The following is a 27,921-nucleotide window of genomic DNA, read 5'->3' as shown; positions in this document are numbered from 1 at the left end:
AATACTTCTTTTAGATTAAAGTTCTTATAAATGCGCTGTGCGCTTTTCGCTACTACTCTCTTGCAACTAGACTACTCTCTTAGCTCTTGCTCTTTAAGCTCTTTCTCTATCTTTAGCTCTTTAGCTACTACGCTCTAATAATATATATAACTTAAATTAACTTAGAATCTCTACTACGTTCTAGCTATCTAAATTACACTTGCTACTTCTACGCTTTCTATTCTGTTTGCAGCTGCTATAATCGCGCTTACAACTCTCTTCTTAATAGTATTATTATACTAAAAGTAGACTTTAAATATTTTATTCTCTTTAGTCTATTTATTATTACTTTAGCTAAAAATTCTAATAAATATCTTACACTAGTATATAATAGCTACTTTTATCTTTATAAATAAAGCTATTTATAGCTTAATCTTATATATAAAGTTATAAGTATAAATAGTATAGATAATTAATAAATTACTTTAGATAGAAAAAGTAACACTAGTAATATAATAACTATTTTATTACTCTTTTTAAAGTAGGTATAGCTTATAAAAAAACTTTTATATATTACTAGTAAGTTACTTAAAGACTTAGCTATAATAAAGAACTATAAAAAGTTTTAATCTACTTATTAAAAGCTTTTATAGTAGTAGTATAGTAATCTTAATAGTATTAATAGTATTAATAGTATTAGTAGTCTTAGAATATAATATAAAATAAGTTAAGTAGACTTTAAAAGCTTTAATAATAGCCTTTATAATAGTTTTAATAATAGTCTATATAATAATTTTTAAAATAGCTTAACTAAGAGCTTTTTTTTTAGTAGTAGTCTTAGAGTAGTTTATAGAAGCTTTAATAAGTAATATAATATAGTATAAGAATATAATTAATAAAAGTAATATAACTAGTAATAAGATTAGCTTTAGACTTACTAACGCTAGAAGAACTTATAAAAAAAGTATTAGTAATATAGTTAAAAGCTTATTTAGTATATATATTAGTATAGCTTTAGTATTAGATTTAAGCTACTATTTACTTTAATAAGTTTTTAAATCTCTAATTTACTATAAGCTATAAAATAAGAATAAAAATAAAAATAAGAATAAAGATAGAAATAGAGAATAGAGAGTATATATATAGTAAAAGTATAATTTTACTTACTAAATATTTTAGTATTTTATTACTTTATAATTTATAGCTTAGTTAGTTATAAGCTATTAAGAATATATAATTATATTATAATTCTTTTTACTATAGTATAGATAGACGTTAGTATTTATAAAATAGTTACTTTACTACTCTAAATTTTAAAAGTTTTAACTACTATACTAGAGGTAGTAGTACTAAAGACCTAAGTCTTAGCTTACCTAACGTCTATACCTCTAAATATAGAATTTTAACTCTTTTTAAAATACGTCTTTTTATATACTAGTAATAAACTTTACTCTTTTTAAACTAGCTTACTATAGAATTGTTAGTTTGCTAATAAATACTTTAGTTATTAAGTTAAGATTTTTTTAAATTCCTATAGTTAAGATACTAAAGCTAAGGCTTACTCGGACACGTGATCCCTCGTCCCGCACGCCTGCGCTGTTGGTGGCGGCCTGCGTGAGGCAGCAGCTGGGTACTCACCACCACCGCGCCTCGTGACAGCCAAATGCCGCGGTTCACTGCATCTCAAGTAATTCCTGATGAATGTTCCAAACTTCTCGTCGCATCCTCACGCCGCGATCCACTCGTCTGTGGCTCACCGACGTCGCAGCGCCAAAACATCGAACCATTATGCCCGTTCGCGCCCGTGATTGGCCGCCCACCATGCTCCAACACTACTGAAACCACCCACGCATCGCCGTGGTCCAACTGCGACGCGCCTGCGCAGTGCTTCTTAATGCTCAAGGCCCCCGTGTCCCCAATGCCATGCATTTTCCGCGCGAGCGCTGCTCTTGCTACCACCTTCTCTTCTCTTCGCTACTTTCTATCTAATAATTCGCGTTGATCGCTTTGATCGACGTAGTTCACGAGAGTACGCCGGACGGCTCCGCTGCGCTCGACTTCCATTCTTTGTCCAATCCTTCCTTTCTCTCCAGTCTCTTCCGTCAAATTCCACTACCGTCAAGATGCCGACCAAACTGATGATGGCCTTTGTGGGCATGGATTTCCTCTTCGCCGGATGTGGAGGACTGTTGCTGGGCTTCTCCCTCATATCTGAGCAATCGATGCGCGCCACTCCGACCGTAGACAACGTCACGCAGAACTTGCTGCTCGGCCAGTGTCCGCTGACAGGTACGAATTTCACGAATGGGCGATGGGGGTGTCGAAGGAATCGATATTCTGGCACTGCTGTGGCGGCCCATCGTCCCACGCATCGCCTGTGGACATGCAGTCTTAGGGAATATCAACTAACACCTTATCCAGCTGGCGTCGTCAATGCCATCTTCGTTTTCGTCACATTCCTGCTGTCTCTCCCTGCACTCTTCCTTCCAACAAACCGAGGCTGGCTTCGTACTCAGGGCTGGCTAGTCGTCATCTGTGCAACATTCACACTCGGACTCGGTATTGCCATCTGGGTGGAAACTCTGCAAACCCGCACCAACCTCAGTGTACTTTGGGGCCGTGAGTCGCCGCTTATTCAGAGTCTCCTGCAGCAAAAGGTGAGTCCTCCATGACTGGCGTCAGCACTAGAAGCGCATTTTCCGCACGTCCACGCCGGTGTGCACACAAGCTGACGAGGAACAGTTTGACTGCTGCGGCTACGTGAACTCGACCACCCCTCCATTCGTCCAGGACAGCACATGCCAAAACACCCTGGTCGCCGCTCAGAAGGGAGGATGCATCGGCAAGTTCTCCTCATTCGCCAACACGTACCTGGACCGCGTTTTCACTGCCGCCTTTGGCATCGTCGGCGTGGACATGATCCTCGTACTCTGCGTTGCCATGGTCCTCAAGTACCGCATGGAGCAGGAGCGCTACAGACACATTGACGAGAAGAACGGACTTGGTGGGATATAGTCGGTTGGATGATTTGAAAATAAAAAAAGAAGGGGTTTTTGGAAGAGCCGGGAGCGAAGCCAACGAACGTACATGTCCAATCGAACGACTCTTTCTTTCCCTCCATAGTCTACAGCTGGTGATGTGGAAGTAATGACGGGGACTCAGCAGCGCTGATACTCCCTACGACTGGCTTTGTTGGTTTCATTCAGCTTTGCATCGCTTCTGCACTTAGCGTTCTTTGTGTATATAGATCTGGATACCACGCGTTAATTTAGATTCGCGACCCGCATGGAAATAGTATATGAGTCTCATCGACATCACAAGTTGACATAGTCATGACAATCCTTGGGTTCTCCCGTCTCCAGCCCACCAACTCACGACCTAAAACACAACCCCCAAACACACCAAATACCAAAACAGATCAAGCCTCCCCAAGCCCTCACTACAGCTGTCACTGTCACATTCTTCGCCCGCACGCCGCGGTCAAAGGCCGCTAATCCGCATTCTCATCGAGTGCAGCAGTGCATTTACTTTTACAAGGACCATCCCGCAAAGCCGCCAAACCGTTCATCGGCAAACGGCATCTAGTTCAAACGCGGAAACTGCTATCCGAAATAACAAGAACTGTTACCGAGACCAAGGATACCTGCATGCATGTGGTGGCAGAACGGGGCTAGCTGTATGTTTTACCACCGGGATTATTTCAGGTGGAGTTTGTATGGGGATGGCCCTGCGATGGAATGGGTCACGGGTTGTGGGCTTCGGCATGTAGGCTCGATATGCGCGACATTTTCGGTCGCTTTGCTAGGGCTAGAAGAGGCGCGTGGATCGGATAGGAAGTGTCTACGTGTGCTCAAGGCAGAGGTAATCTGGTTCCTTCGTACTATCCCAAACACTCGCGCTCTTTTGAGATGCGCAAAATCTAGAGGTCCCCCGTTCCCTTTCTTCGCTTCGCACCCTGGCCGAGGCCGTTCCCAGCTTTCCACGGTACGCAACCTGCTAGCTTGCACATGTTCCGTCAGTGGACCATCACACCGCCTCAGATAGCGAGTCAGCATTCTGCATGCGCCACAGCTCTCTCATCGTGCATGTTGAAGGACTTGTTTTCCATGTCGCCAGGTGCATCTGCCATTCGTGAAGCGTACCCGTGCCGCCTGCTTGCCTTGCAATCCATCTGTACGAGTATCTCTGCACACGTGTTCTTAATGAGCAAGACCTGCGGGTCTCTCAGCCAAGAACCCGCCTCACGCACGCACGTACAGTAGTTAGATGAGTAAGCCGCGTCCTCGCCCCGCCATGCAATGTGACAGGAGGAGATGAATCTCTTCTTGTGGGCCGCGACCGAGCATCCTCACGGATACAGCTGCGCGCATGATTTTTCTCTCCTGTCTAGACCCTTTGGCTAAGACGCTAGTTTTCGAAGGATTGCAGTAGGTGAAATTGCATGGTTTTCTCGCATTGGGTAGTCTGCGAAGACGACGGACGCGCTGCAATGGGACACGCCGGTTTGGCTTCTCCTGTAGATCGCCCCTGAAGTCCCAAGATTGTCGCGCGGAGAAGGGCGCCAAGTGCTGTGCCGATGGTGATGCGAACTTCGCTTTCACAGGTGCGTTACAGAACTATAGGATCGCGCGCTGTATCGTATGACAATTTTCAATACGATCTCGAATTATCGTTACATATCTGTATTGATAGATCATCTCATATTGATTCTCACTAATTTCCAATGAAGGTTCGTCAAGATGCGCAGGGTGGTGTTGTCTCTGCAATTGAGATAATTTCCACGAGAGGTAAACTGGCACATTGTTGTTTATTGAGACTGACACTCTGTCAATGCGAGTGTCGTTGCATCATCTGAATTTGTCTGCGGAGCAACATCTTTACAGGGCCGTTCAGGCTTTCAAGTCATCGGCTAGTGATACCGCTACATCGTCCTGTTCGTCGAAGATAGACTTCTTCGGCGCGTCTTTGCTCGTGCTTTTAAAGAACCTTCTGAGATTTGGCTTTGTGTGTTCATCTTCATCACCAAAGACGTTGTAGACCTTCTTTCCGCCTATCCGCACAGCGTGCTCTAGTCGTGCGCGTAGTCTCTCTATAGAATCTTTGGCGTCCATGATGGTAAGATCCACCGCAGCGCCAGCCTCGACGATGGAGTTGCTGAGTAGCTGGAACTGCCGAGCAAGCGCATCCACCTCGTTGTTGAAATCTTTGACTTCTGATGACGCTGGCACTGGAGCCCTGACTGGAGACGAGCCGGTTTCTGACGTTGTTGGACTTGATAGGGGCTGATACGGGACGTTCAATAAGCCAGGCCCAATGGCAATGTCAAGCAATGTCAAACGTGCGGTGAGGTGCTCGTAGTCGGTGTCCTTGTCTATTCGGAAATTCGAAGACTTGTCCAGGTATTGGTGAATCATGTCAGGCAGCTTGGGGTCTGAGAGTTCTACATCGACTGGTACTGGGTAGACTAATAACGCGAGAGCCAAGTGGCGTTGAAGGTATGCCGTTAATGGTGAAGTCGCTGGGAACGAACAGACTAGGTTCCTTTGAAGCAGAGGATGCGTTACTTTGACAAGTAGTTGGGAGATGATATCGCTAAGCTGTGAAGAGATTAGAGCCTGGGTATCGTGTTGCAGTGGAGGACTCCCTACGGTGGAGGTCATTTTGTGATTATCAAGGTTGCATATGAGAGCTTCCATAGCGTCCTGGATGATGTGTAATATATGAGCATCTGCAACAACTCGGTCATCCAGACACACGTGGCAAAGAATAGAGAGCGCACGCCTTCGAGCTTTCGAACGTAGCCTACCAAAGTCAGCAAAGCACCATACATGTATATAGTCCACCTACACTGGCGCTGCTTGTTGAAGCAGTCTGGCGACAGAGACCAGTGACGGAGGAAGTAAGACTTTAGTTTCGGTTCGTGGTACTGAAGTTGGGACTAGCTCAGTCTGCGCCTTGAATTGAGTTGTATTGGCCCCCATTGCCCCGAATAAAGAATCTAGCCTGTCGTTATCAAGCAGCGTGCGGAGGTGTTTGTTGTGAGGTTCTGATTCCAAGATTTCAATGTATCTGCAACTCATTGCCTCATTCCGGCTTTGGGAAACTACAGTTCTTAGCAGAAACATTTTATCAAGTTCGCGTAATACGCACTACATTCAATCATCCAGGAAGCTAGTTCTTCGGGCAGTTGTTGCATTCGAAAGATTTGTTGTGCAAAGCCGGTCATGAAAGCCTGGTCCCTGGCGTGGGAGTCTTAACGATGTTAGCAATAGACCCAGCCTATCGTCATTGTAACAATCCCACCTTTGAAAATCGAGGCCCATCCATGCTTAGGCAGGCTGCTGAGGGGGAATTTGGGCTGCGCTTGTATTGAGTCCGAGTGATCTTGGAAGAAATGGTAGACGCTCTCCATCTGTGTAGCATTTGTTCTCTGCATGGCCTGAAGGAGGCGATGCGCTTTCTCTGGGTCATCGTCGTCGTCCACAGCTTGGCCAAGTAGTTCTTCGTTGAGTGCCAGGGTAGTATCTGCGTGTTCTTCAAGGGACTGGTCCAGAAGCGCACTGTGCTCCTTGATCTGCCGCTCTGTCTCGAGATTCTTGTGGGCCGCCTTTACAAGTACATCAAACTTGCTCTTGTTATCCTTGGCCTTCTTAGCCGGCTTTTGTAGACCGTTCTCTTGGTCTTCGGACATGCGCTTAGAACGTGTGGTGGTGGTCGTGACGATTGTCTTGACTTTGGGGGTGGGTAGACCAAAGTCAAGGTCTGGTAGAGAATCATCGTCCGAGTCGAGGACCACCTGCTGGCCATTGGATGTGGTGCGCTTGCTTGCGCCTGAATTTGCGGATGTTTGGGAGGGGTTGAAAGGCGGCGCATCGGCACTCGCAGCTCTCATTGTAGACGGCGCGCTGGACACGGGTGTGTTTGACGAAGAAAGCGGGGTATGGACGGCATGTAAATTTGCGTCCTGTAACACTCCAGACGAACTTGGAGGGTTTGACTGACGGGTAGGCGCATTGTTTGCATCTGCAGTGGGTGTGCGGTTAGCCTGGGGCAGCAATACTGGTGGGAGGCGTGTACTTCTCTGAGGCAGCGTCGTCTGCGGGCTAGCAGCAGGCGGAGGGGTTCTGGAAACGGGCGAGAAGAAGTCTCGGATGCTTTTCTTTTGGGGTTTCATGGCGGAGAATAATAGAGGGGTGGTGGTGTAGACGGGTGGGGTGCCTGGTGGTGCAACGTCGTGACGCGTGAGGCGCCTCGAGGCCGGGAATAATTCCACAGTTCACAGCACGCTGTCACGTGCCAGGTCGACGAACAGCCCTGAATTGACCCGGGGCTAAGCATCTGGGCGCATTCCACCGTGGACGCCTCGCTGCCTGGCGCAGGGCGTGCAGGCGGGCTAGATTCTTTGCCATTGACGACATGCATCGGAATCCGCATTGGCCGGCATCCGAATCTCGCTGGACGGAGGTCCATTTTCACCTGCAGAAAGTAGCTCGCATCCGAGCGATGCCGCCCTCACAGAGTGGTGACGTCTGTTTCAACGGTTTCGCATTGCTCTCGCTGCGCTGGGCAGTATCAGATCTGAGGTTCAAAGGCGTACACCGTTAGAGGTGTTATATTAAGCACATGGATGCGGCTCTAGACGCTTCATTAATCCGAGTGCCAGCTGTGAAAAGTGAGTTGTACGAAGCACGGAACTGAGGATCTCCCGGCTACGCCATGCACAGCGGAGTCGAAGGACAGAGGGCTGAGATGATGCTCCACTCGACCTGCTTAGAAGGGCTGCTGGCGGTGGCCCGCGGAAGCTCCGCTGCGATTAGTCCATGAACTGGCACTGGCAAGCCCAAGTGCTGACTGCTGACATGCTGGGGCCATGCGTTGCAGAGGATGTGTTCTCTTCCCTCTGAGGCACTGTTGCCGAGCTTTGAGATGGGGATGTGCACTGTGTCTACTGCCTCTGTGCTGGAGCGGCCAGGCCACGCGTCGCCAACGCGCGCGACAGAAATAAATGCTCCTGTGTTGGTGCGTTTAATGATCAGATCGCAGTGCGGGTCCTCCAAGAGCAACTAGGCTCGCATCTTGTTAAGACCGTAGCGGCCGGCCGAGGGAGTGCGAGGCGTGTGCTTCCCGCGCCGATGCTTCTGTAAGCACATGGCAAGCATCGCATCCATCCATTCATCACTGTCAGGGTCTGTCGAAGTACCTGCCGCTCCGCTGTTTCCCCTCGTGCTGCTGGGCCTCATCGTGTACTGACGACACTGCACCGCCTAATTCATCGCCCGTCGCATCGCCTGCCTGCCTGTCGCTCCGCCTCTGCGTGCAAGTTCGTCCGGCATCTTTTAATATCCGACTACACGGGCGCCCATCTGTTCTCACCCTCCGCGACAACAACACCACCACGCTCCCACCGCCCCTCAACACCCGCCCGGCACTACATGCACTGCACCCGTCGCCTCGTACCCGCGTCCGACACGATCGAATTGGCCTGCCGCGCCGCGTAGAGCCTTCCCGGCTCAGGCCGTCGCCGCCCTCGCACCGCCGCAGCCTCCCCGACGACAGGCACCATGACGCTGCAACCCTACATGGAGCCCAATGAGACCGAGGTGTCACATCCGCAGAAGCGCATACGTTGTGAGTGACACCACCCGCTGACCGCACAGAGTTGAGAGCACGCGCTGACGGGAGCCACGCAGGGGCAACACACCGCGCAACCGGCATCAAAGCGGCCAACAAGCGACACTCGCTCAAGGAGCGCCTGCACCGGCGCATAGGCTCTGGCGGCGAGAAGCGAGACTCGCTGGGCAAAGAAGGCGGGCCGCCGCTCGACCACGACCAGTCCCCTGAGAGTTCAGATGCAGGCGCCGACCACGAAGACTCCGGCCGGAGAGTCTACTTCAACGTGCCGCTGCCCCAAACAGAGCGCGACGAAGAAGGCCAGCCCCTCGCACACTACGCCCGCAACAAGATAAGAACCGCCAAATACACGCCCCTCAGCTTCATACCCAAGAACCTGTGGTTCCAGTTCCACAACATCGCCAACGTCTACTTCTTGTTTATCATTATCCTGGGCGTGCGTACCACCCCCTCCGGCATTTCCGACACCCCCAGACTAACATGACCATCTAGATCTTCTCAATCTTCGGCGCCAGTAATCCTGCGCTGAACGCAGTACCCCTCATCGTCATTCTCGTCGTAACCTCCATCAAGGACGGAGTAGAAGATTGGCGGAGAACCGTCCTCGACAACGAGCTGAACAACGCGCCCGTCCACCGACTCGTCGACTTTAACAACGTAAATACGGCCGAGGACTCGATTTCGCTATGGCGGAGGATCAAGAAGGCTACCACCAAAGGCATAATCTCAACATGGCGTCTGATGAAGAACGCGAAGAGCAAGAAGGGTGCAAAGGGCAAAGGCGGCGACGATAACGCTGTCGACGGCACGCGCCCCTCGCACGAGACCCGCAGAGCATCCATCGCATCGCACAGGGAATCCTACTTTGGCGGCGAGAACGACATCCAGATGACACCCGTGCCTTCACCGCTCCCAGGCCAATCCCCAGCGCAATCCCCTCCATTGACTTCCGGTCCAGGAGAAGGAGACAAGATCCGCGGTGCAGACGCCAATCCCGGTGTGCAAAAGAAGTTCTGGGGAAGCGTCCTGAACCCGAACAAGACGGTCCCGGAAAAGGCACGTTTCAAGAAGGACGCCTGGAAGAACGTTCAGGTCGGCGACTTTGTGCGCCTGTACAACGACGAGGAGATCCCCGCCGACGTCATTGTTCTCTCCACCTCTTCCGACGACGGCGCGTGCTATGTCGAGACGAAGAACTTGGACGGTGAGACGAACCTCAAGGTGCGCAACGCACTGCACTGCACCCGAGAAGTGCGACACGCTCGACACTGCGAACGCGCCGACTTCGTCATCGAGAGCGAAGGCGCCCACTCGAACCTCTACTCGTACAGCGCAGCCATCAGATGGCAGCAGCACAATGCAAAGGACCCTGAAGCACCGCCGTACGAGATGGTCGAGCCTATCTCTATCAACAACCTCATCCTCCGTGGCTGCCAACTTCGAAACACTGAGTGGGTGCTGGGCGTTGTCGTATTTACCGGAGAAGAGACAAAGATCATGATCAACTCTGGTATCACGCCTAGCAAGCGAGCCAGGATATCAAAAGAACTTAATTGGAACGTTGTATACAACTTTTTCATCCTGGCCGCCATGTGTCTGGTTTCTGGAATCGTGCTTGGGGTCACATGGGCCCGGGACGACACCACCCATTCCTTCTTCGAATATGGGTCCTACGGAGGTAACCCTGCCACAGACGGTGTCATTGCGTTCTGGGCTGCCGTTATTCTCTTCCAGAATTTGGTTCCCATTTCTCTTTACATCACCTTGGAAATCATTCGAACGTTGCAGGCCCTCTTCATCTACAGCGACATCCACATGTACTACGCAAAGCTCGATTACCCATGTACGCCCAAGTCTTGGAACATCTCCGACGACGTGGGTCAGGTCGAATACATCTTCTCGGACAAGACGGGAACGCTCACACAAAACGTCATGGAGTTCAAGAAGGCGACCATCAATGGTGTGCCCTACGGAGAAGCGTACACGGAGGCTCAAGCAGGTATGCAACGCAGACAGGGTATCAACGTCGAAGTGGAGGGTGCCAAAGCCCGCGAACAGATAGCACGCGACCGTGTGCGGATGCTCGAGGGGATCCGCAAGATGCACAACAACCCCTACTTGTGGGACGACGACCTGACCTTCATTGCCCCGGACTATGTCGACGACCTGCGTGGAGACTCTGGAATGGAACAGAAGAGAGCCAACGAGGAATTCATGATCGCTTTGGCCCTCTGTCATACTGTTGTTACCGAACGCACTCCAGGCGACCCACCGAAGATCGAGTTCAAAGCACAATCGCCCGACGAAGCTGCACTTGTCGCCACTGCTCGCGACTGTGGCTTCACATTCGTAGGCCGTGAAGACGACCGTCTCGTTGTCAATGTTTTGGGAGAAGAGCGCAAATACCAGGTTCTCAATACTCTGGAATTCAACTCCAGCAGGAAGCGCATGAGCGCGATCATCAGAATGCCCGACAACCGAATCGTCCTCTTCTGCAAGGGAGCCGACAGCATGATCTACTCGAGATTGATCCCCAATGAGCAGCGACAACTCCGTGCCGACACCGGTGAACACCTGGAAATGTTTGCACGAGAAGGACTCCGAACACTGTGCATCGCTCAAAGAGAGGTTTCCGAAGAGGAATATCAAGAGTGGAACAGGGATTATGACATCGCTGCCAACGCTATCCAGGGGCGTGAAGATAAGCTGGAAGAGGTCTCTGATCGCATCGAAAACCACCTGTGGCTGATCGGAGGAACTGCCATCGAAGATCGACTTCAAGACGGTGTGCCAGAGTCGATTTCTCTCCTCAGTCAAGCTGGTATCAAACTGTGGGTCCTAACGGGTGACAAAGTTGAGACAGCCATCAACATTGGGTTCTCTTGCAACCTACTCGATAACGACATGGACCTCATCATTCTCAAGGTTACCGATGACAACATCGGTTCCGTGGAAGCCCAGCTTGACGAGAAGTTGAAGATCTTCGGCTTGGAAGGCTCTGAAGAAGAGCTAGCCGCCGCTCAAAACGATCACGAACCTCCACCACCTACGCATGCCATCATCATTGACGGAGATACTCTCAAGCTGGCTCTGGATGATTCGGTAAAGAGAAAGTTCCTTCTTCTGTGTAGGCGATGCCGGTCCGTTCTCTGCTGCAGAGTCAGTCCCAGTCAGAAGGCAGCTGTCGTCAATATGGTGAAGACCGGCCTGGACTGTCTCACTCTTGCTATCGGAGACGGTGCCAACGATGTCGCTATGATTCAAGAAGCCCATGTCGGTGTCGGTATCGCTGGTGTTGAGGGACGCGCAGCCGTCATGTCCTCTGATTACGCCATTGGTCAATTCCGCTTCCTCACTCGTCTAGTGCTTGTTCATGGTCGATGGTCCTACCGCAGACTTGCAGAGACGATTGCCAACTTCTTCTACAAGAACATCATCTGGACGTTCTCTCTCTTCTGGTACCAGATTTACACCAACTTCGACAGCCAGTATATCTTCGACTACACGTACATTATCTTCTTCAACTTGGCGTTTACGTCACTCCCTGTTATCGTCATGGGTGTTCTGGATCAGGATGTCGATGATAGAGTATCTCTGGCCGTTCCACAGCTGTACCGTCGTGGTATCGAGCGGAAGGAATGGAGCCAGCCGAAGTTCTGGTAAGTACAGTATTCTCAGAGCGTATGAAAGATTGCTAACATTCTCCAGGGCTTACATGGTCGACGGTATCTACCAATCCGCGGTCGCTTTCTTCTTCTTGTATGAGATCTTTGCACCCGCTACTTTCGCGACTTCCAACGGACTGGACCTGGCTGAATTCCGACGCATGGGTATCTATGCTGCGACTACCGCCGTTTGCGCTGCCAACATTTACGTGTTGTACAACACCTACCGTTGGGATTGGCTCATGGTCCTCATCGTCGTCATCAGTACTCTCTTCATCTGGTTCTGGACCGGAGTGTACACCTCCTTCACATCGAGTGCTCAGTTCTACAAAGCTGGTGCCGAAGCATATGGTACTCTTAATTTCTGGGCTTACGTCCTCTGCGCTACGATAGCTTGTTTACTTCCGCGCTTCATTTTCAAGGTTGTGCAGAAAATGTACTTCCCCCTCGACGCGGACATCATCCGAGAGCAAGTCAAGCAAGGTAAATTCGACTACCTTAGAGACACTGACGCCTACCTTCCTCCACCGCCCGAGAAGGTGGCTGGTGAGTCAGACTCTAACAAGTCGGAACCCGACGCTACAAAGTACAAAGCCGCTAACGCCGATGCTACCGATGAAGACGTGCGTCCCATCTATCCACCATCAGTCGCCCCGACGGCTACGACGCATAACCCAAGAAGTCAAAATGGCAGTAATAGCACCGACTACACCTTCCGCCGCTCTACGGAAGGTCTTCCACCCGCACCCACAACGGAAGCTCCTCCTCCTCTCGCCCACCGTATGTCGACCGATTATCGTGTGCGACCGAGCTTCGATCGTGCACGCATGTCTATGGACCGTGTACGCCCTAGTTTCGAGCAAAGCAACGACTTTACATCGGCAGCTATGTTGACGCGACTTGAGTCTTCGCATAGCCGTAACAGCTTCCAAGGCCACCGGAACAGCTATCAACATGGCACTCCCAATACACAGCCAGCGGTCATGAGCCGGTTACGCAACGCGATACGGAGAGCAACAATAACACGGGACGAGGCCCCGGAACATCTTCGTCAGGATCAAGAAGATGTACCGGACGTGCCCGCAGTGCCCAAGAGCCCACCACGGAGTCCACGAAGTCCAAGGAGCCCGCCCAGGTAGTACCTGCAGCGTCGGTAGGACGGGTGGACTTGTTTGCATACCACGCCTTACTGTTTTCCTACTTTGACGAGCCGTTACGACTCTTTTTTTGTAAATAACCGATCATATTTCTCTTTCCTGTCACGTTTCGCATTATGCTAGCGATCTGACAATGTTCCTTATCCACACATTACTACTACCACTACTACGCTTTATTCCCTGTCTGCGGTTTTTTCTCACTTGATTAGAGACTAAATGGGCGTTTTCGGTTTTGCATTTTCCTCGCATGTATAGCTGTGATTCCCTCGTTGAGCTTTCCTTGTTTTACATCTTTCTCTATCTACACTGATATCGGAGCCATGGAGGGGAGAGACTCGATATGCTCATTGTGAGATGGATGGGGAGATAAGTGTTGATGAGCATGGCTGTAGATATTTTAATGATGTGTGGCTGGCCTGGCAGTTTCTTAGGCTAGCCTCAACGTTCTACAAGATCGCATTTTGCGTGGATGGTTCGTGCGATGTGTGTTGGAGTCAATAGGCTTCATGACTCTCAAGCTTTCCATGCTTTCTTCTGTCTGAGTCTGTACAGTCATCACATGCCTCGGACTCATACAACACCGCGTGGCTTCCTCTTTCGGCTCCAGCTTGCGTTTGCAGCCAATCCGCTGCTAGCGCGCTCTTCAGGGTCCATCTGGTAGGTACACTCACACCCTACGTTAACTCACAACCACAACATTGCCGGACAGAAAAAGGCGTCAGTCACAAAGAAGATACCTGGAATCAACTCGGTACGTTACTAATGTTTCCTTGTCATTTATGCGACTAGAGAGGTTGTTGTCACGTTGTTGCTTGGTGCCTGGCGAGCGAGGGTAGTGCAACCACAAGAGCAGGTGGGTCACAACCTTGGAAGTCACGATTCACTGCGGATGCCTTGTCTGCGAACACGTCGAGCGCTTGCACTTGGAATAAGAGTCGTAAGTTGCCGCAACTACCATACTGAACGCTCCTACACTCACCCGACAGATACCACTTCTTATTACTTTCACAACACGCGCCTTTCGCTACATCTTCAACGCAACGATATTTACTACGTGCACAGACTTAGACATGGCTTTCGTACATCCCGATCGCGCGAAGAACGTAGGAGACGCAAGGGCGCAGGCTGGACGCGCGACCTCAGTCAGAGGACGTGCTGGAGACTTGGCACCTGCGCAAGGAAGGAACAGGAGGAGGAAGTGGGAAGACACTCAAGATGAGCAGTATTCGATGGCTGGGGGTGAGGTCCAGGCACCGGACGAGTATGACAAGACTTCAGGAAATCAACCCGGTAACAGAAGGCCCGAGCATGCACAAGGGCCAGGAAAGAAGGCGAAATTCGAGCATACCCGCCCGCCGCGTCCGAGCGTGTTCGACGCCGACCGCAACAAACGACCGAAAGTGGAAGCGCCAGTACCTCCCAAAAAGAATGACCATCGAAAGAAAGATTCAGGGCGGCGCAAGGATCAACTAGATAAGGCACTTCAACTCGCCCCGAAATATCCAGACCTCCAAGATATCGACGCATGGCGGAAACTAGCTCAGACGAACGAGCGGAGTTGGCAAGCAGAGGACGCTTTTGTATATCGGCATCTGCGTTTCGACCAGTGTCCTAAAGGGCTGGCGTTCAAAGAGTGGAGGATCAGAGTGCATCGAGAGATGGAGGGGTTGGGCTTGGAACATCCATTTCTAGGGCCGCATACCAAGCATGCACCTGAGGATGAGATCAATAAGGAGAGTGTGGCGGGGGTAACAGAAGCGACGGTCGTGACAGCGCAGAAAGAAGAAGAGAGCAAAAGGCGCGTGGAAATGGAGAGGATGGTTGCGGATGACGGGTTTGACATTGACATCTACGGTGACGAAGAGACGAGGAGGAAGTATGAGCCGTGGATCAGGAGCCGGATGGATCGAGTGTAGATGTTTGGGGAGTTTGTCTCGCTTACTTGGGCTTTTGCATTGCGGCTTTGACGTAAGTCTATGGTTCTTTGGCGATTAGCTTGGTTGTACCTCTCACTATTGCGATGCGCTCGGACTACCAGCACTTGACGAAGGTTTGGATGAAGGTTTTTGAGAGTAATAGTACCATACCGGTGATCGGTGTGGCTATTTTTGTTCTGGTCTGGGCATCCCAGAGCTTCCGAATCAACATCGATTTGGCAGCATGAACGTTCACTTACAAGTCTTCGTGATCATAATCTTTAGTCTTTTGGCAGAATAAACTGTCCCAAGCGCGCACGTGTGCGTCACGTCGCGACCTTGGAAACGCCAAGACTAGGCAGTGCTTGAACAGAAAGTTGGAGACTCACATTCACTTGGACTACTACGCTCGCCTTGCGCAGAAATTTCGACACTTTAAATCTCTAGGCAGATCACGCAAACTCCCCCGCTACCTCTCGATCAAGCTCACTGCTACAACAACTCACACCTCTTGTTCCGTGCTGCCAGTTTACACAGCGATGTCTCTCACAAACATGGCCACGACCGCAGACCCCGAAAAGGCGGAGCAAGAAGCTGAAGGCCCGGTTCAACCACGTCGCGAGAGCGCGGAAGAGTACAAGCCGCCTGCTCTCCCTCTCCAACAAGGACTTCCCATGACGGGTGGCGATGCAGACGACCCAAAGCCAGCTGATGCAGTATCCAGCCTCATATCCCACGAGTCAGAGATCGTTTACAAATCCAAACAATCCATCGCTCGGAAAGATAGGGACGAGGAGCTTCGACTTGCTCAAGTGGACATCAAGACTAGGCTCGATGAAGTGAGCAGCGGTCTGCGCGAGCTGAAAGCGAAGCTCAAAGCCAAGGAAGACCTTGCAAGAGCACGCCGCAATCTTTCAAAACGCGCCGCCGCCGCTGAAGAGAAAGACTTGAACGCCAAGATCGAGAAAGTAAAAGAGCAGTTGAGCGCCAAGGAGGAACAAGCCGCGTTGCGCCGTACCAAGAAGAACGACATGCGCGAGAAATGGGCCCAGAAGCAGAAGACGGACTTCGAACAGCGAGAGGCGAGACGTAGCGAGCAAAAAGGACAGGAATCAGAGATGGACGACAGTGCGGAGCCGGCAAGCGCAGGAGCTGTGAAGGAGCCTAACGACTGGGACAAGTTCGATATCGATATCTATGACGAGTAGGGCGTAGACGAAGAGCATGACCTAGCTCTACTCGTCTTTATTGCTGTGTCAAGATGAGTTGGTTGATGAGACTTTGGAACTGCAGCACACATTGTATTTTATTGCGAACTGACGATGCGTTGTTCTGGCTGCGCTACTTGCGACACAAAGCTCGGGTGCTACTCATGTCGAGTCAGGATATTGTACGATCTTTTGCCGTGTATGAGAGCAAGACATAGACGCTATGCTCTCTATGTCTCCACTCGTGAAGAGTGAATGCCCTGAGTGTAGCCAGGCTGGAGCTGTGTTCGGGAAGACCGCGCTAGTATGTTGACGCTAACCAATGTTATGCTAGCCGATCCACGGGCATGTATGTCATCATCGATCGCGTCCCGACCACTTTTCGCGTAGCTTGTGAAGCATCACCAAAATGTCGTGACCATGGCATCTCTTACTGTCTTTCATTCACATCCGTCGCGATGCCGCCGTGGTCATTGATCTCACCTGCCTCGCGGGGCATAGGCTTCGCGCTCGCAAGACGGGTGCTGCAAACCACAAACGCGCCCGTTGTCGCAACGGCGCGGAAGGACCTTGACAAGACCAAGGAAGAGTTGCTCGATGGCTTGGACGTCGACGAGTCGCGATTGTCGGTGCTGAAGTTGGATGTTCTGGGTATGTAACCAGCATTGATGGTGTTGTGTGTACAACGATGATCAAGTGTTGACCACGTTTTAGACGAGACGAGTATCGCGGATGCCGCAGCGACCTGCAAGAAGCAGTTCGGTGGTAGTCCCAGTCAGCTTCAGCTCGCGCTGATGGTTCCTGGGATTCTGTTTCCGGAGAAGTCACCAGCCCAGATCAACGCCGACGATGCTTTGCTGACTTTGTGAGTAATGCCGCTATCCCAGGTTTACATGATACATGTGCTGATCTGATGCACCAAAACCCAGCCGCACCAACACGTTAGGCCCAATGCTGATGCTCAAGCACTTCTCTCCCTTCCTTCCAAGGAAAAGCGCAGTCGTCGATAAGGACCAAGAGGACATGACAGGTTTACCAGATGTAGCTACGATAGCTATAATGTCAGCTCGAGTCGGCAGTATCAGCGACAACCGCCTCGGAGGATGGTACAGCTATCGCGCTTCAAAAGCTGGTGTCAATCAGGTAGTCAAGACCTTCGACAATCATCTGAGGACTGCTTCTGGCGACAACGCGATGGCGGTTGCCTTGCATCCTGGAACTGTCAAAACAGGATTGAGCAAGGACTTCTGGAGCAACGTCAAGAAGGAAAAGCTATTCGAGCGCGACTGGGTCGCAGAAAGGCTGATTGATGTGATCAGGGAAGTGGCGCCTGAAGGACGAGGGAGGTGTTGGGACTGGGATGGGAAAGAAGTTCCGCCTTGAGGCACATACAGAACGCAGGCGCAATCCCATTCCGCCTACTATAGGCATCAACAAAGCCACCATCTTTTCTCCCACGCAACTCCATCATCCCGACCCGATCACCGCTTATTCTACCAGTATTACATTGCTTGGCTTTCGTTATCCAACCAGCATACCCCGACCCATCGTTATCATGGCAGCTCTTCCCTTTCCCTACTCGCGAGGCGTATTCAATAGCTCGGACGATGCTTCCGTACCTTCGCACATACATACACATGCCGCAAAGCTACCTCAAGCACTCGCTATTCGGCCCACAGACTCGCAGCAAATCTCGACAACGATCGACTTGACGTATACAAGTCAGCAGCGTACTTCGGACAAGCATGCAAACCATACGTCTGGACTATACAAGATCACGACTGGTACTCTTCGAGGAGGCGCTGGACTGCCAGGAGAACACGATGAGTTCGATCACGACATGCCAGCAGGCGATGACTTCTACGACTCTACTGAGGTCTCTGCCGAAGACCAAGCTTTACCTGGGGGGTCCCCCGGCTCTGTGTCGTCTGGGTATTCTTCTTCTTCCGACTTATCAGCCGCTGCATCTGAGCACTTCCATGAGCAGAACGAACTGCAACGAGCTTCGGATGATGCAGCCTCGACGGCTGGACCATCAGCGCACCCATTCAGCGCAGCCTTCTTGAATAGGCCTTGGCACAACGGTGACTATTTTTCCCCCAGTCCACGTCTCGGTAGTCCATTTCAATTCGAAAATGCGCCGCTCACTGGGTCCCGTAATGCGTCCAGATCACACAGTATGGACATCTTGCCCTACACAGGACCACCCAACGACAGCACAAGCTCAATCCAACATACTCCGTATGAAGGCCCAAGCGAACGTCGGCCTTTAATCGGAAGCCATGTTCCAAGCGGAATACCGCCTCCCGGATACACGTACGATGGCGGGGAAGAGGATCTGCCTGTGGCACCTCAGCCCCCCGTGGCACCTCAGCCTCAGGCGGAACCTGAAACCCCCGCAAGGCGACGCCGACGAAACAGAGCGGTTCAGGTTGTCGGATTTGATCGCTGGCGCGCAGGCTTCCGTGCAGGCTTCCGTGCAGGATTGGCGGAGTTTGGCCGGAGTCTGCTCGTTTTGAATAGAGAAAGTGGGAAGGATATACGCAAAAAAGACAAATGATGGACTGGCGTTAAGGGCACTTGTATCGGGAGGTTCTTCTTTAGTGTTATCGGGTATGCATGCAGATAGCTGATCAGATTGATCAACCAATTCACTTCAACGTGTATAGCTATCTTCATGAGGGTGTTAGATGTGCACGTGTCTACCAGCCTGCTCGTCGTCTTTGTAAGTTTAACTAGTGGCGCGAGTTCACCTTATACAAGGGAAAAATTAAACACCCTAGAGCCTACGTTGACGTTAGGCTACTAACTTTGCATATCTTTACCTTAATGTAGGCTCTAGGGTGTTCAGCTTTTCCTTGCATGAGGCGATCTCGGAGTTGAGCTTCCCCAGAGCGGGGCACCCCGCTCCTGCCTGAACAGAACCTTGGAACGTGCAGTGTACACCATCTAACGGCCCCGCGTACTTGGAACTCAATGTTCCGAACAGCGAGCCTCATCTTGCCAACTTCTTTCCTGGATACTCGATCTCATTCGCATTGTTAAGTGCGATAATGGTGTGTAGCTTCAAGCATGTGATATTTGACGACAGCCAGCTTGCATCCAGCCACGTACCTGCGTTCCACGGAACGCAATGCTGGATTTCTGGAAAGCTTCACAGCATCCGATCACCAGGCACGGAAAAACTTTACGTCAGCGGGCGCATTCGCGAAGATCGACATACATTTCTCCGCAATCTCTATGAAGCCTCGGATCTGGGAAGCTCATTAAGCCCGGTGGCTCTGCAGCTCATCGTATATTCGCGTCACCCTGCATAACGGTTAAAATACGTTGTGTGTTCGATGACAACAGCAATAGCACTGCGGAAGCAGTCTGGCTAAATGGGCACAATTTGGTACGCGAGACGGCCGTCGATCGCGCTTCTCCACAGCAGGCAAGTACCAGCCTCTTGGTCGTAAGGTCGACGGTACGCATAAAGCGTCCCACCTTGCCGCGTAGAGAGTGGACTCTGTCGAGACCCTCTGGAATTCTTCACGATGCGGTTTCTACGAAGCATCGTGACAACTGTCCTCGCATGCGCAGCTCCAGCGCTCGCGCAGAACTCAACGTTCCTCAACCCAGTACTTCCAGGTTGGCACAGCGATCCATCATGCGTCAACGTGAACGGGACGTTCTTCTGCGTAACTTCCACCTTCATATCCTTCCCCGGGCTGCCCATCTACGCATCGAAAGACCTAGTCGACTGGAAACACATCAGCCACGTATGGAACCGTGAATCACAGCTTTTGGGCTATAGTTATTCCAGCGATGGTCAACAAAGAGGCATGTACGCAGCGACTTTGCGATTCCACGAGGGTGTCTTCTACGTCATCTGCGAATATCTCGGATCAGACATGGAGGCAGGTGTCTTGTTCAGGACCACAGATCCTTTCGACGACGCGTCATGGAGCGATCCAGTGACGTTCGAGGCTCCCAAGATCGATCCCGATATTTTCTGGGATGATGATGGCAAAGTGTATGTCGCAACCCAGGGAATCATCGTGCAGGAGATGGACATCGATACTGGCGAAATGGGACCTGTAATTTCGCTCTGGAATGGCACCGGCGGTGTTTGGCCCGAAGGTCCACACTTCTACAAGAAAGACGGATGGTATTATCTGCTGATTGCCGAGGGCGGAACAGCCGAAGACCACTCAGTCACCATGGCTCGCGCCAGAAACATCACGGGCCCTTACTCTCCCAGCCCATACAACCCACATCTGACGAACCGCGGTACATCAGAGTACTTCCAGACCGTTGGTCACGCAGACCTCTTCCAAGATAACAACGGCGCATGGTGGTCTTGCGCGCTCGCGACGCGCGTGGGTCCAAATGGTACATCCTTCCCCATGGGGCGCGAAATGGTACTCACGCCAGTTACGTGGGAGGAAGGCGAGTGGCCCGTATTCCAACCTGTAAGAGGCAAGATGACTGGCTGGCAACTACCTGCGCGCTCAAGAGATGTTCCGGGTGATGGACCCTTCAACTCGGACCCAGATGTTTACGACTTCCCTCAAAACTCGACAATTCCACGCAACCTCGTCTACTGGCGTGTTCCTCGCGAAGGCGCGTTCAAGACTTCGCAAAAGGGTCTGCAAGTCGCTCTTGGTCGCAACAATCTCGCCGGCTCGCCAGGCGGGTCTGACCCAGCTTCAAGGGCTGTGAACTTCATCGGGCGCCGTCAGACGGATAGCACGTTCAAGTTTAGCGTAGATCTATCCTTCGACCCGAAAGCTGATGGTGAAGAAGCTGGTGTGACCGCTTTCCTGTGGCAGACGGCAAACATCCAGCTCGGACTCATGCGCAGTAATGGGTCGACGTATCTGCGTTACAACTCTACGGAACATGAGGAGAAGAAGACGCCTGTGCCCGCATCTTGGTCTGGAAAGCCTATGCGCTTCGAGATCACGATGCCGGATCCAAGGACTTATGTCTTTTCGGCTATGCTAGCGCACGGCAAGTCAAGACCGATCTCGTTTGGTAGAGCTTCAACAGAGCAGCTGAGTCCATCTGGCTCGTTCGTAGGAACGCTGATTGGTGTGTATGCTACTTGCAATGGAGCTGGATCAGGGCTAGATTGCCCAGCTACCACGCCCAATGCATACTTCAGAAGGTGGAGGTACAAGGGTATTAGACAGTACATTTCTGAGACTGAGAGTGTGCGAAGCGAAGACTTCAATAAAGGTAGATAAAACCTTAGTCGAGGTACCAACGAAAGGTGGTGGAAGAGTGTATGAGATTACTTCAAGCGGGAGCTATCGTGAGACGTCTCACACTGTAGACCTAGATAACTCTTTCAAGCAAATGTAAACCAGACCTGGTTATATCGTACTATGCACGGACGTGAGTGCTGAAAAGGTCAGAGGAGTGAGCATTCATTTTTGAATACTCTATTCCCACCATTGTATCAGCTGACAGCAAGGCTGAAGCCATTTCAATGGCCGCATATCCATCATGTTGTCCGCCTTATTCATGCCGTAACATCTCTTGTTTTGCTTACACGCCTTGGGCGAGTGGATAGATGAAGTATCGACCCATACTTCGGTTCCTTCCATTCCATCCGTGGTACTGCGATGACGCAGAGCGAGACGAGCCACTCATGACTCCCGAAATACATAACCACCACATACGCAAAGGTAATCCTTATCGAATAAGAGAGATCGCAATCCTCTGACTCTACGGTCACGCGCTGGTCTCTGCCTTCACTTGCGCTCTCACTCCGACTTCACTCGCGCTCTCGCCCCACCTTTACTTCGCTCTTACCCTGCCTTCACTTTCCACAGCCATATAAATTCTGTCTGCGCTTCTCTTTCTTTCTTTCTTTCTTTCCTTCCTTCGTCTTTCTTTCTTTACCAAAGACAGTTGGTTTTCCAAAAACCTACTCTCGCCACTCATCTTTTCGGTGACACGAAACCACACCTCCGCCCATCATGGGTCTGCCGAACGATATCATCTCAGAATGGGTGCTTTCCAACGTTAAGAAGTTTGACGACAAGCTTATTGGAGAACCGGTGAACGGTACAAGAAAAATCTCCGGTCAAATATTATCACCTCCGGATACTGTGATGGCATCAAGCACGACATCCTCCTCTGCCGAAGTGGAACATGCGCATCCTGACCTTGAGGTTCCACTCAACCTCTATTCTATCCAAGCGTTCGAATTTATAGGATTCACGGCAAGCGCTTCAAAGTGGCTCCTCGATATCTGGGCCCTTGACGACGAAGGCGACCTCGAAGACGCCATGATCGCTCGCATTGTGAACTTCGGCGGTCATGATTCTGATGACGAGCGGACCAGTATGAGTAAGATCGGAATTTCCGCGGAATTGCAAGAGAAGGTCATGGACCCTGAGTATGAAGACGTGAGAAGCACCCAGTGGTTGAGTTACTGGATACTGGAGACTATCTTCGAAAATCTTTGGACACTCAAGAATCTAAGTGAACGACTCAACCGAAACCTGGCTGTTCTTCAGTCCGGTAAGACCCCGTTCGCTTCGCTACGTGGCGGCGCCCCTGAGGACAGGTCAAAGTACCACTTGACCCAAGTTGGTCACACAACTCTCTACCGGTCAACGTCAGCAGCACAACTCGAGAGAGTTTTTGGGGAACACTCGCTCAACCTCGACCTGAATTTCCAATTCGGAAGAGGAATCCATACAGGTGACTTCCACAATGAAAGAAGGGGTTACTGCTGGAGCACTCAACACTGGGTCTCTGAACACTTTGCAGCATATACATGCAGCCGCATCAAATCACCAACATATGTCTGCGTCATCCGGGCTTTGGTACCTACCCATCTCTTACAAGGACAAGGTGTCTGGGCTCTGCCTTTCGGAGACGACTGGAAAAAATTGGTCTGGCATTCCACAAGGGAGTTAATTTACCCTGCGGATATCCAAAAGAAGCTTGACAAGTCCACACTTATCATTGGACCGGTCTCGATCAATTTCTCGGAGTTGAAGTCCTGGAAACAGGCGACGGAGGACAGAAACTGCTATACAGTAAAAGGAGAAGTCGCTAAGCAGTACGTCTGGGTTGGAATGGCATCGATGGCGGCGATGAATGAGCCATTGAAAGAGAAATGGGATCTCTTTAGAGGCAGATGGAAGCTCTGCACCAAAGATCCGTATGCTGACTGCAGCCCTCGCCATATCCCTGAGCCTCAGAAGTGGGCGAAAATGCAACTGGAGGATATGCATTGATGTTTTGGGATTCAGCGGGCCCATTTCGCATTGAGCAAGGTTGAGGAGGAAGACAGCGCATGAACATGCAATAGCCTCAAAGATGGCGAAGGATCGCCATGATGGCCGTTATGAGGATCACGCCCACCTAGGGAAAATTTGAACAGCCTGGAGCCTACGTTGACGTTGGGTCACCTACTTTGCAAGTTTTTGTTTCAATGTAGTCTGCAGACCTGTTCAGTTCTTTTTCCTTGGACGAGGTGGGATATGCATCCTGAACAATCCTTCTGAGCTCAGATATACCAAGCCATCTCAAAGACGTTATCGGAAGCTCGTTGAGCTACGTGCGCTTTCCGGGGCTTGAAAGCGCCGTTCGAGATAGTATCTAAGTAGAAGCCTTTACGGCTCATACCTACAGGTCGGAAAGATATGACCAACTGATACGTATCCGCGGATACGTTCGTGTTTCTAGTAAACGTGTAGCTTAGCAATGGGATCATCCGTACATAGCATAGCGCCTGTCTATCTCTATGCGACTTGAAGACGAGCAATTAGCAGCCTCAATCTATCATGCCTGCAAGTGGCGCAGTCTCATTAGACGCGAAGGAACTGCTGTGCCGCTTCCATCGAGTCATAATCATACTGCGCATGTCAAGCAGTGACACGGTGAAGAAACCGCGACAGCCCACCCAACATAGCACAAAACACCTCTCGTCCCACCTCCAACATACTTCGCACAGCCCCCCTCCAACCTCGCTCATCCCCTCGCACCCCGCGTCACCAGAAAGGAAAATCGGCCAAACCGCCCGCCTGCCCTCGTCCCAATCTCCACTTTAACCTGACATGTTGCGGTCCGCCGCATGAACCCAGATCCCTACCGTACGCACATGGCTCCCCAGCGAGGCCGCCAGCCATGCTAACCCCTTTTCCGCTGCAAGAAACACGGTACGCTAGATCCTTGGGGCCGATGCTACAGGGCGCTAAGAGGAGAGCAATGGTGTGGGCAGTGGGCACGGAGAGGGTCAAGCACAGGGTAGGTCAGGGCTCCTTCCCGCTGCTCACCGCTGGTTTGTTGGTGGAGGGATGGAGGGAGGGGGATGGTGCATGCAGTGAGTTTTTCCTCTAAGCGCTGAGAGCTTGTGGGATATAGCATGTGGAATTAGAATAGTGTTGTTACATGGACGAAGGAATGGCGTGGTGTGGTAAGCATGCTGATAGCTTAGGAAAGCACGCCAACAGGGATAGCAACACGATCGGCCCATGCGGCGTAGTTCGTTGGCACTGGCAAAAGCTCAAATTCAAGGCAAGGCGAGGCTACTTGCTTCCCGTCAGGCGATGATGTGTGATGGATGTGTGATGGGAACGCAGATTTCGACACGCGAGCACACACACACGGCTCGGGCGGCGGAACTGATGGGGTCGCAGGCGTACGTGGCACATTTGACATGTCGGTTACAGCATGCCATGCGTGGTTGCAAGGGATGGCACGGAGGAAATGGGTCCAGGGTGGGAATCCTTTCTGCCGGGCGGACAGCGGCAAGCAACAGCACAGCACCTGGCTAAGCCAGCCAGAGGAAAAAACTGACTTGTGGAGGCGCGTCGTGTGCTTGCTCCCGAATGCAAAGCACGCGCAAAAAATTGCATCCGTGTGTTGTTGCCAAGGGTGCGCGACGGGCTGTGCGATGTGCAAGCAGGATCAGGATCAGAACCGCCTTGAAGGCGCTGGAGAGTTTGACTTTCGCTATCGTACACCAACGGAACCTTTTTTTCCATTGGTCAGCACTACATTTTCTCACTATAGCTTACACCAAGGGCTTCGGACTTGCTCCGTCCGAGATGCGATTGCGAAGCCCAGAGGAAGGAAGACAAAGAGCGGTACACTAACATGACTTGTACAAGGAAGGGAAAAGGTCAGGGCTCGCCCGTTGCTCGACTCAGTCTAGCCGGCTATTTGCGACATCGAGCATCCCGGCTCGAAACTTCTGCTCGCACCGTCCCGTGACGGGCAACGACTATTTAGCTTGACCAGGTCCGAATTCGGAGTTAGAGGGGGTTACCGAGCACGTTCGTTTCGTACAACAGCGATTGACCCTATAGATGTGTGAGGGATTACTATATTACGATCGGCTGAAAGCGAGTCGCATACTAGAAACCACCCCTGGTCCTGGCTGGCTTATGAGAGCAAGATAATTCTTGCTCGACTGAAACGCTGACAGGCTAATGTTGATTCGTGACATGCGGTTACCCACGATATACTTTTCCAGATTCGATTACATCGCCGCAACCCTGAACCATGGAAAAACGACCTGTCTGTCTGCCTGAAGGAAAAATTGAGTGGTGCGATATATGTCAGCTGAATAGTGTCCGTGTTGGCGGCCCAGGCAAAGAAAGTATGCGCGTCGAGGCAGGCAGACGGCGGTGCGCTAGATCACTTTAGAACCAAACTCGACGTTTTTGCTTTTTTGCCCTGCATGCTTTGGCAGTTCTCATGACGGAGTTGTCTCCCCTTGTGGCAGCGAATCAAACAGGTCCTGCCTGCTCGCACCGTTCCGTTAGTCAAGGGCGAGTTTGAACGGTACGCTATAGCGGCCAAACCATGCAACGGCCAGCGTGTCAATAGCCAGTGGATATGAGACATGCGTATGGCCAAGCCCTTCTTGTGGGCTCGCGCTCGAATTTGAAGTCTTTTCGCGAGGAACTTTGGGTGTGTACGTTGGTGGGTTGGTAAGTCGATGACTGTGGTTGGCCAAGCCCTTCGTTCATTAGGTCAACATCGGCGGAGTGCGATCCAGAACCTGACCTCTGGTACGATGCTGCACCGCGCGGCAGCTTGAGGAGACAGAAGAGTAATAGAGCCTTTGGGCTCATCAGCTGGCCAAGTAGTATCGTGGTACGCTAGAAATCTAGAGCCTCAACTGATGTCTGGTGGCATTTGGTGCAAGTGCATAGTACCATCGAGCCATCATCGGACGATGGTAGTCCACCCTGCGTCTGAGCCGCGAGACGCAATCATGATAGTGGTAATGGTGAAATCATGTTGACTACATCGTGCATGCCAGGACGCGCCGTACCGCGAGATGACAGACGGCGACGTTCTAGTCGACGGGCTGAGATGATTCCATTTGGCTTTCTACCGTGGAACCCATCACGTCCCGTGCCGATGTAGTTCGAGACTGACAGATCGAAACTTGCGTGGTAGCAGCGCTCCGGCTCGCCGAGACCCCGAGGCCGTACCGTGGTAGAAGTGCTGTGCGGTGCCTTTCCGTGTGGGCGTAATTGAATTATGCACGTACACCTGTCAGGCAAGTGTCAGTGAAGACTTGGTATGGTAACGGTACAATCGATACCAAAACAAAGTCCGCCCCATGGGATCAAGATCGGGGCGTGGAGGCGGCTGAATCTGGTTGACCTTTGTTTTTGGATGGAACGTGTTGCCCTGGAAAGGAAGGTGCAACACGTGCGTACCCGCTCTCGTGTACCTACCATCGGCTGCCCTGCGTGGCTTCTCGTGCGTAACGTGCCATGTGATTTGCATGTCAAAATTTATCACTGGCACGTGTCTTGGCAATACCGTCGTACAAGGGGCAGGCTGGTTGGCACTGCAGGCAGGAGCGATGGGTGAGCATGACAGATCGACCTGGGCATCAGAAGTGGTTCGACGGGTAGGATCAGCTCGGAAATGCGGCATTGAACATGAGCACATCAGCACTGACGTGCTCCAAATGCAGTACGCCGTTCATCAAGGCATACAGAGGGTCGAGCAAGTATTGCACCAGCGAACGTCTCCAATTTAGATAGCTAGTAAAGAAAAAAGGAGACTACGTACAAGACGATGCGCGAAACGTTCGCTTTCTCAAAGTGCTTTGCGATTTAAATCAGATTGCCACCCACCAGTAATAGTTCCCATATAGACTTTCAGATGCGGTAGAGACAGGCCGAGAAGGGGAATACCGCGAAAAACCAGCGTAAAAACGTACGATAGGAAAGAGGCACCAAAAAGCACAAGCGACCACTACCCCAGCCAATATGCAGCGAAGCACATGAATGCCGGACCCAACCCACGCTACGATGATGCAAATATCAACGAAGCCTCCATGTGATGATGCAACCCCAGTTCTAGTGTTTGCGGGAAAAGACAGAATAAC

At 51.2% G+C, this 27,921-nt stretch overlaps 8 protein-coding genes across 8 annotated transcripts; 7 read left to right on the top strand and 1 right to left on the bottom strand.

The window, feature by feature from the left end:
- Nucleotides 1-2,102: 2,102 nt before the first annotated feature.
- On the top strand, nucleotides 2,103-2,994 carry J4E84_001893 (uncharacterized protein; the record flags this gene model as incomplete). Its single annotated transcript, XM_049384523.1, has 3 exons — nucleotides 2,103-2,268; nucleotides 2,401-2,636; nucleotides 2,722-2,994. 3 exons carry the CDS (start codon nucleotides 2,103-2,105, stop codon nucleotides 2,992-2,994), a joined length of 675 nt encoding a protein of 224 aa, XP_049247879.1.
- Nucleotides 2,995-4,868: 1,874 nt separating this feature from the next.
- J4E84_001892 (uncharacterized protein) lies at nucleotides 4,869-6,871 on the bottom strand (the record flags this gene model as incomplete). Its single annotated transcript, XM_049384522.1, has 2 exons — nucleotides 4,869-5,443; nucleotides 6,283-6,871. The coding sequence occupies 2 exons, from the start codon at nucleotides 6,869-6,871 to the stop codon at nucleotides 4,869-4,871; spliced, it is 1,164 nt and encodes a 387-aa protein (XP_049247878.1).
- A 1,669-nt stretch (nucleotides 6,872-8,540) lies between these two features.
- On the top strand, nucleotides 8,541-13,414 carry J4E84_001891 (uncharacterized protein; the record flags this gene model as incomplete). Its single annotated transcript, XM_049384521.1, has 4 exons — nucleotides 8,541-8,607; nucleotides 8,670-9,046; nucleotides 9,103-12,269; nucleotides 12,319-13,414. 4 exons carry the CDS (start codon nucleotides 8,541-8,543, stop codon nucleotides 13,412-13,414), a joined length of 4,707 nt encoding a protein of 1,568 aa, XP_049247877.1.
- A 1,088-nt stretch (nucleotides 13,415-14,502) lies between these two features.
- Nucleotides 14,503-15,348, top strand: J4E84_001890 (uncharacterized protein; the record flags this gene model as incomplete). The annotated part of the gene is made up of 1 exon (XM_049384520.1): nucleotides 14,503-15,348. The coding sequence occupies one exon, from the start codon at nucleotides 14,503-14,505 to the stop codon at nucleotides 15,346-15,348; it is 846 nt and encodes a 281-aa protein (XP_049247876.1).
- A 554-nt stretch (nucleotides 15,349-15,902) lies between these two features.
- Nucleotides 15,903-16,556, top strand: J4E84_001889 (uncharacterized protein; the record flags this gene model as incomplete). Its single annotated transcript, XM_049384519.1, has 1 exon — nucleotides 15,903-16,556. The coding sequence occupies one exon, from the start codon at nucleotides 15,903-15,905 to the stop codon at nucleotides 16,554-16,556; it is 654 nt and encodes a 217-aa protein (XP_049247875.1).
- A 458-nt stretch (nucleotides 16,557-17,014) lies between these two features.
- J4E84_001888 (uncharacterized protein) lies at nucleotides 17,015-17,939 on the top strand (the record flags this gene model as incomplete). The annotated part of the gene is made up of 3 exons (XM_049384518.1): nucleotides 17,015-17,207; nucleotides 17,271-17,421; nucleotides 17,486-17,939. The coding sequence occupies 3 exons, from the start codon at nucleotides 17,015-17,017 to the stop codon at nucleotides 17,937-17,939; spliced, it is 798 nt and encodes a 265-aa protein (XP_049247874.1).
- Nucleotides 17,940-20,092: 2,153 nt separating this feature from the next.
- J4E84_001887 (uncharacterized protein) lies at nucleotides 20,093-21,787 on the top strand (the record flags this gene model as incomplete). Its single annotated transcript, XM_049384517.1, has 1 exon — nucleotides 20,093-21,787. One exon carries the CDS (start codon nucleotides 20,093-20,095, stop codon nucleotides 21,785-21,787), a length of 1,695 nt encoding a protein of 564 aa, XP_049247873.1.
- Nucleotides 21,788-22,525: 738 nt separating this feature from the next.
- Nucleotides 22,526-23,797, top strand: J4E84_001886 (uncharacterized protein; the record flags this gene model as incomplete). Its single annotated transcript, XM_049384516.1, has 1 exon — nucleotides 22,526-23,797. One exon carries the CDS (start codon nucleotides 22,526-22,528, stop codon nucleotides 23,795-23,797), a length of 1,272 nt encoding a protein of 423 aa, XP_049247872.1.
- Between the last annotated feature and the right edge of the window lie 4,124 nt (nucleotides 23,798-27,921).

The sequence above is a fragment of the Alternaria hordeiaustralica genome (assembly GCF_023758085.1).
Source record: "Alternaria hordeiaustralica strain BMP 2776 chromosome Unknown scaffold_2, whole genome shotgun sequence".
NCBI lineage: Eukaryota > Fungi > Ascomycota > Dothideomycetes > Pleosporales > Pleosporaceae > Alternaria > Alternaria hordeiaustralica.
The sequence above is the reverse complement of the archived record's forward strand: the minus strand, read 5'-3'. Positions and strand labels throughout refer to the sequence as shown.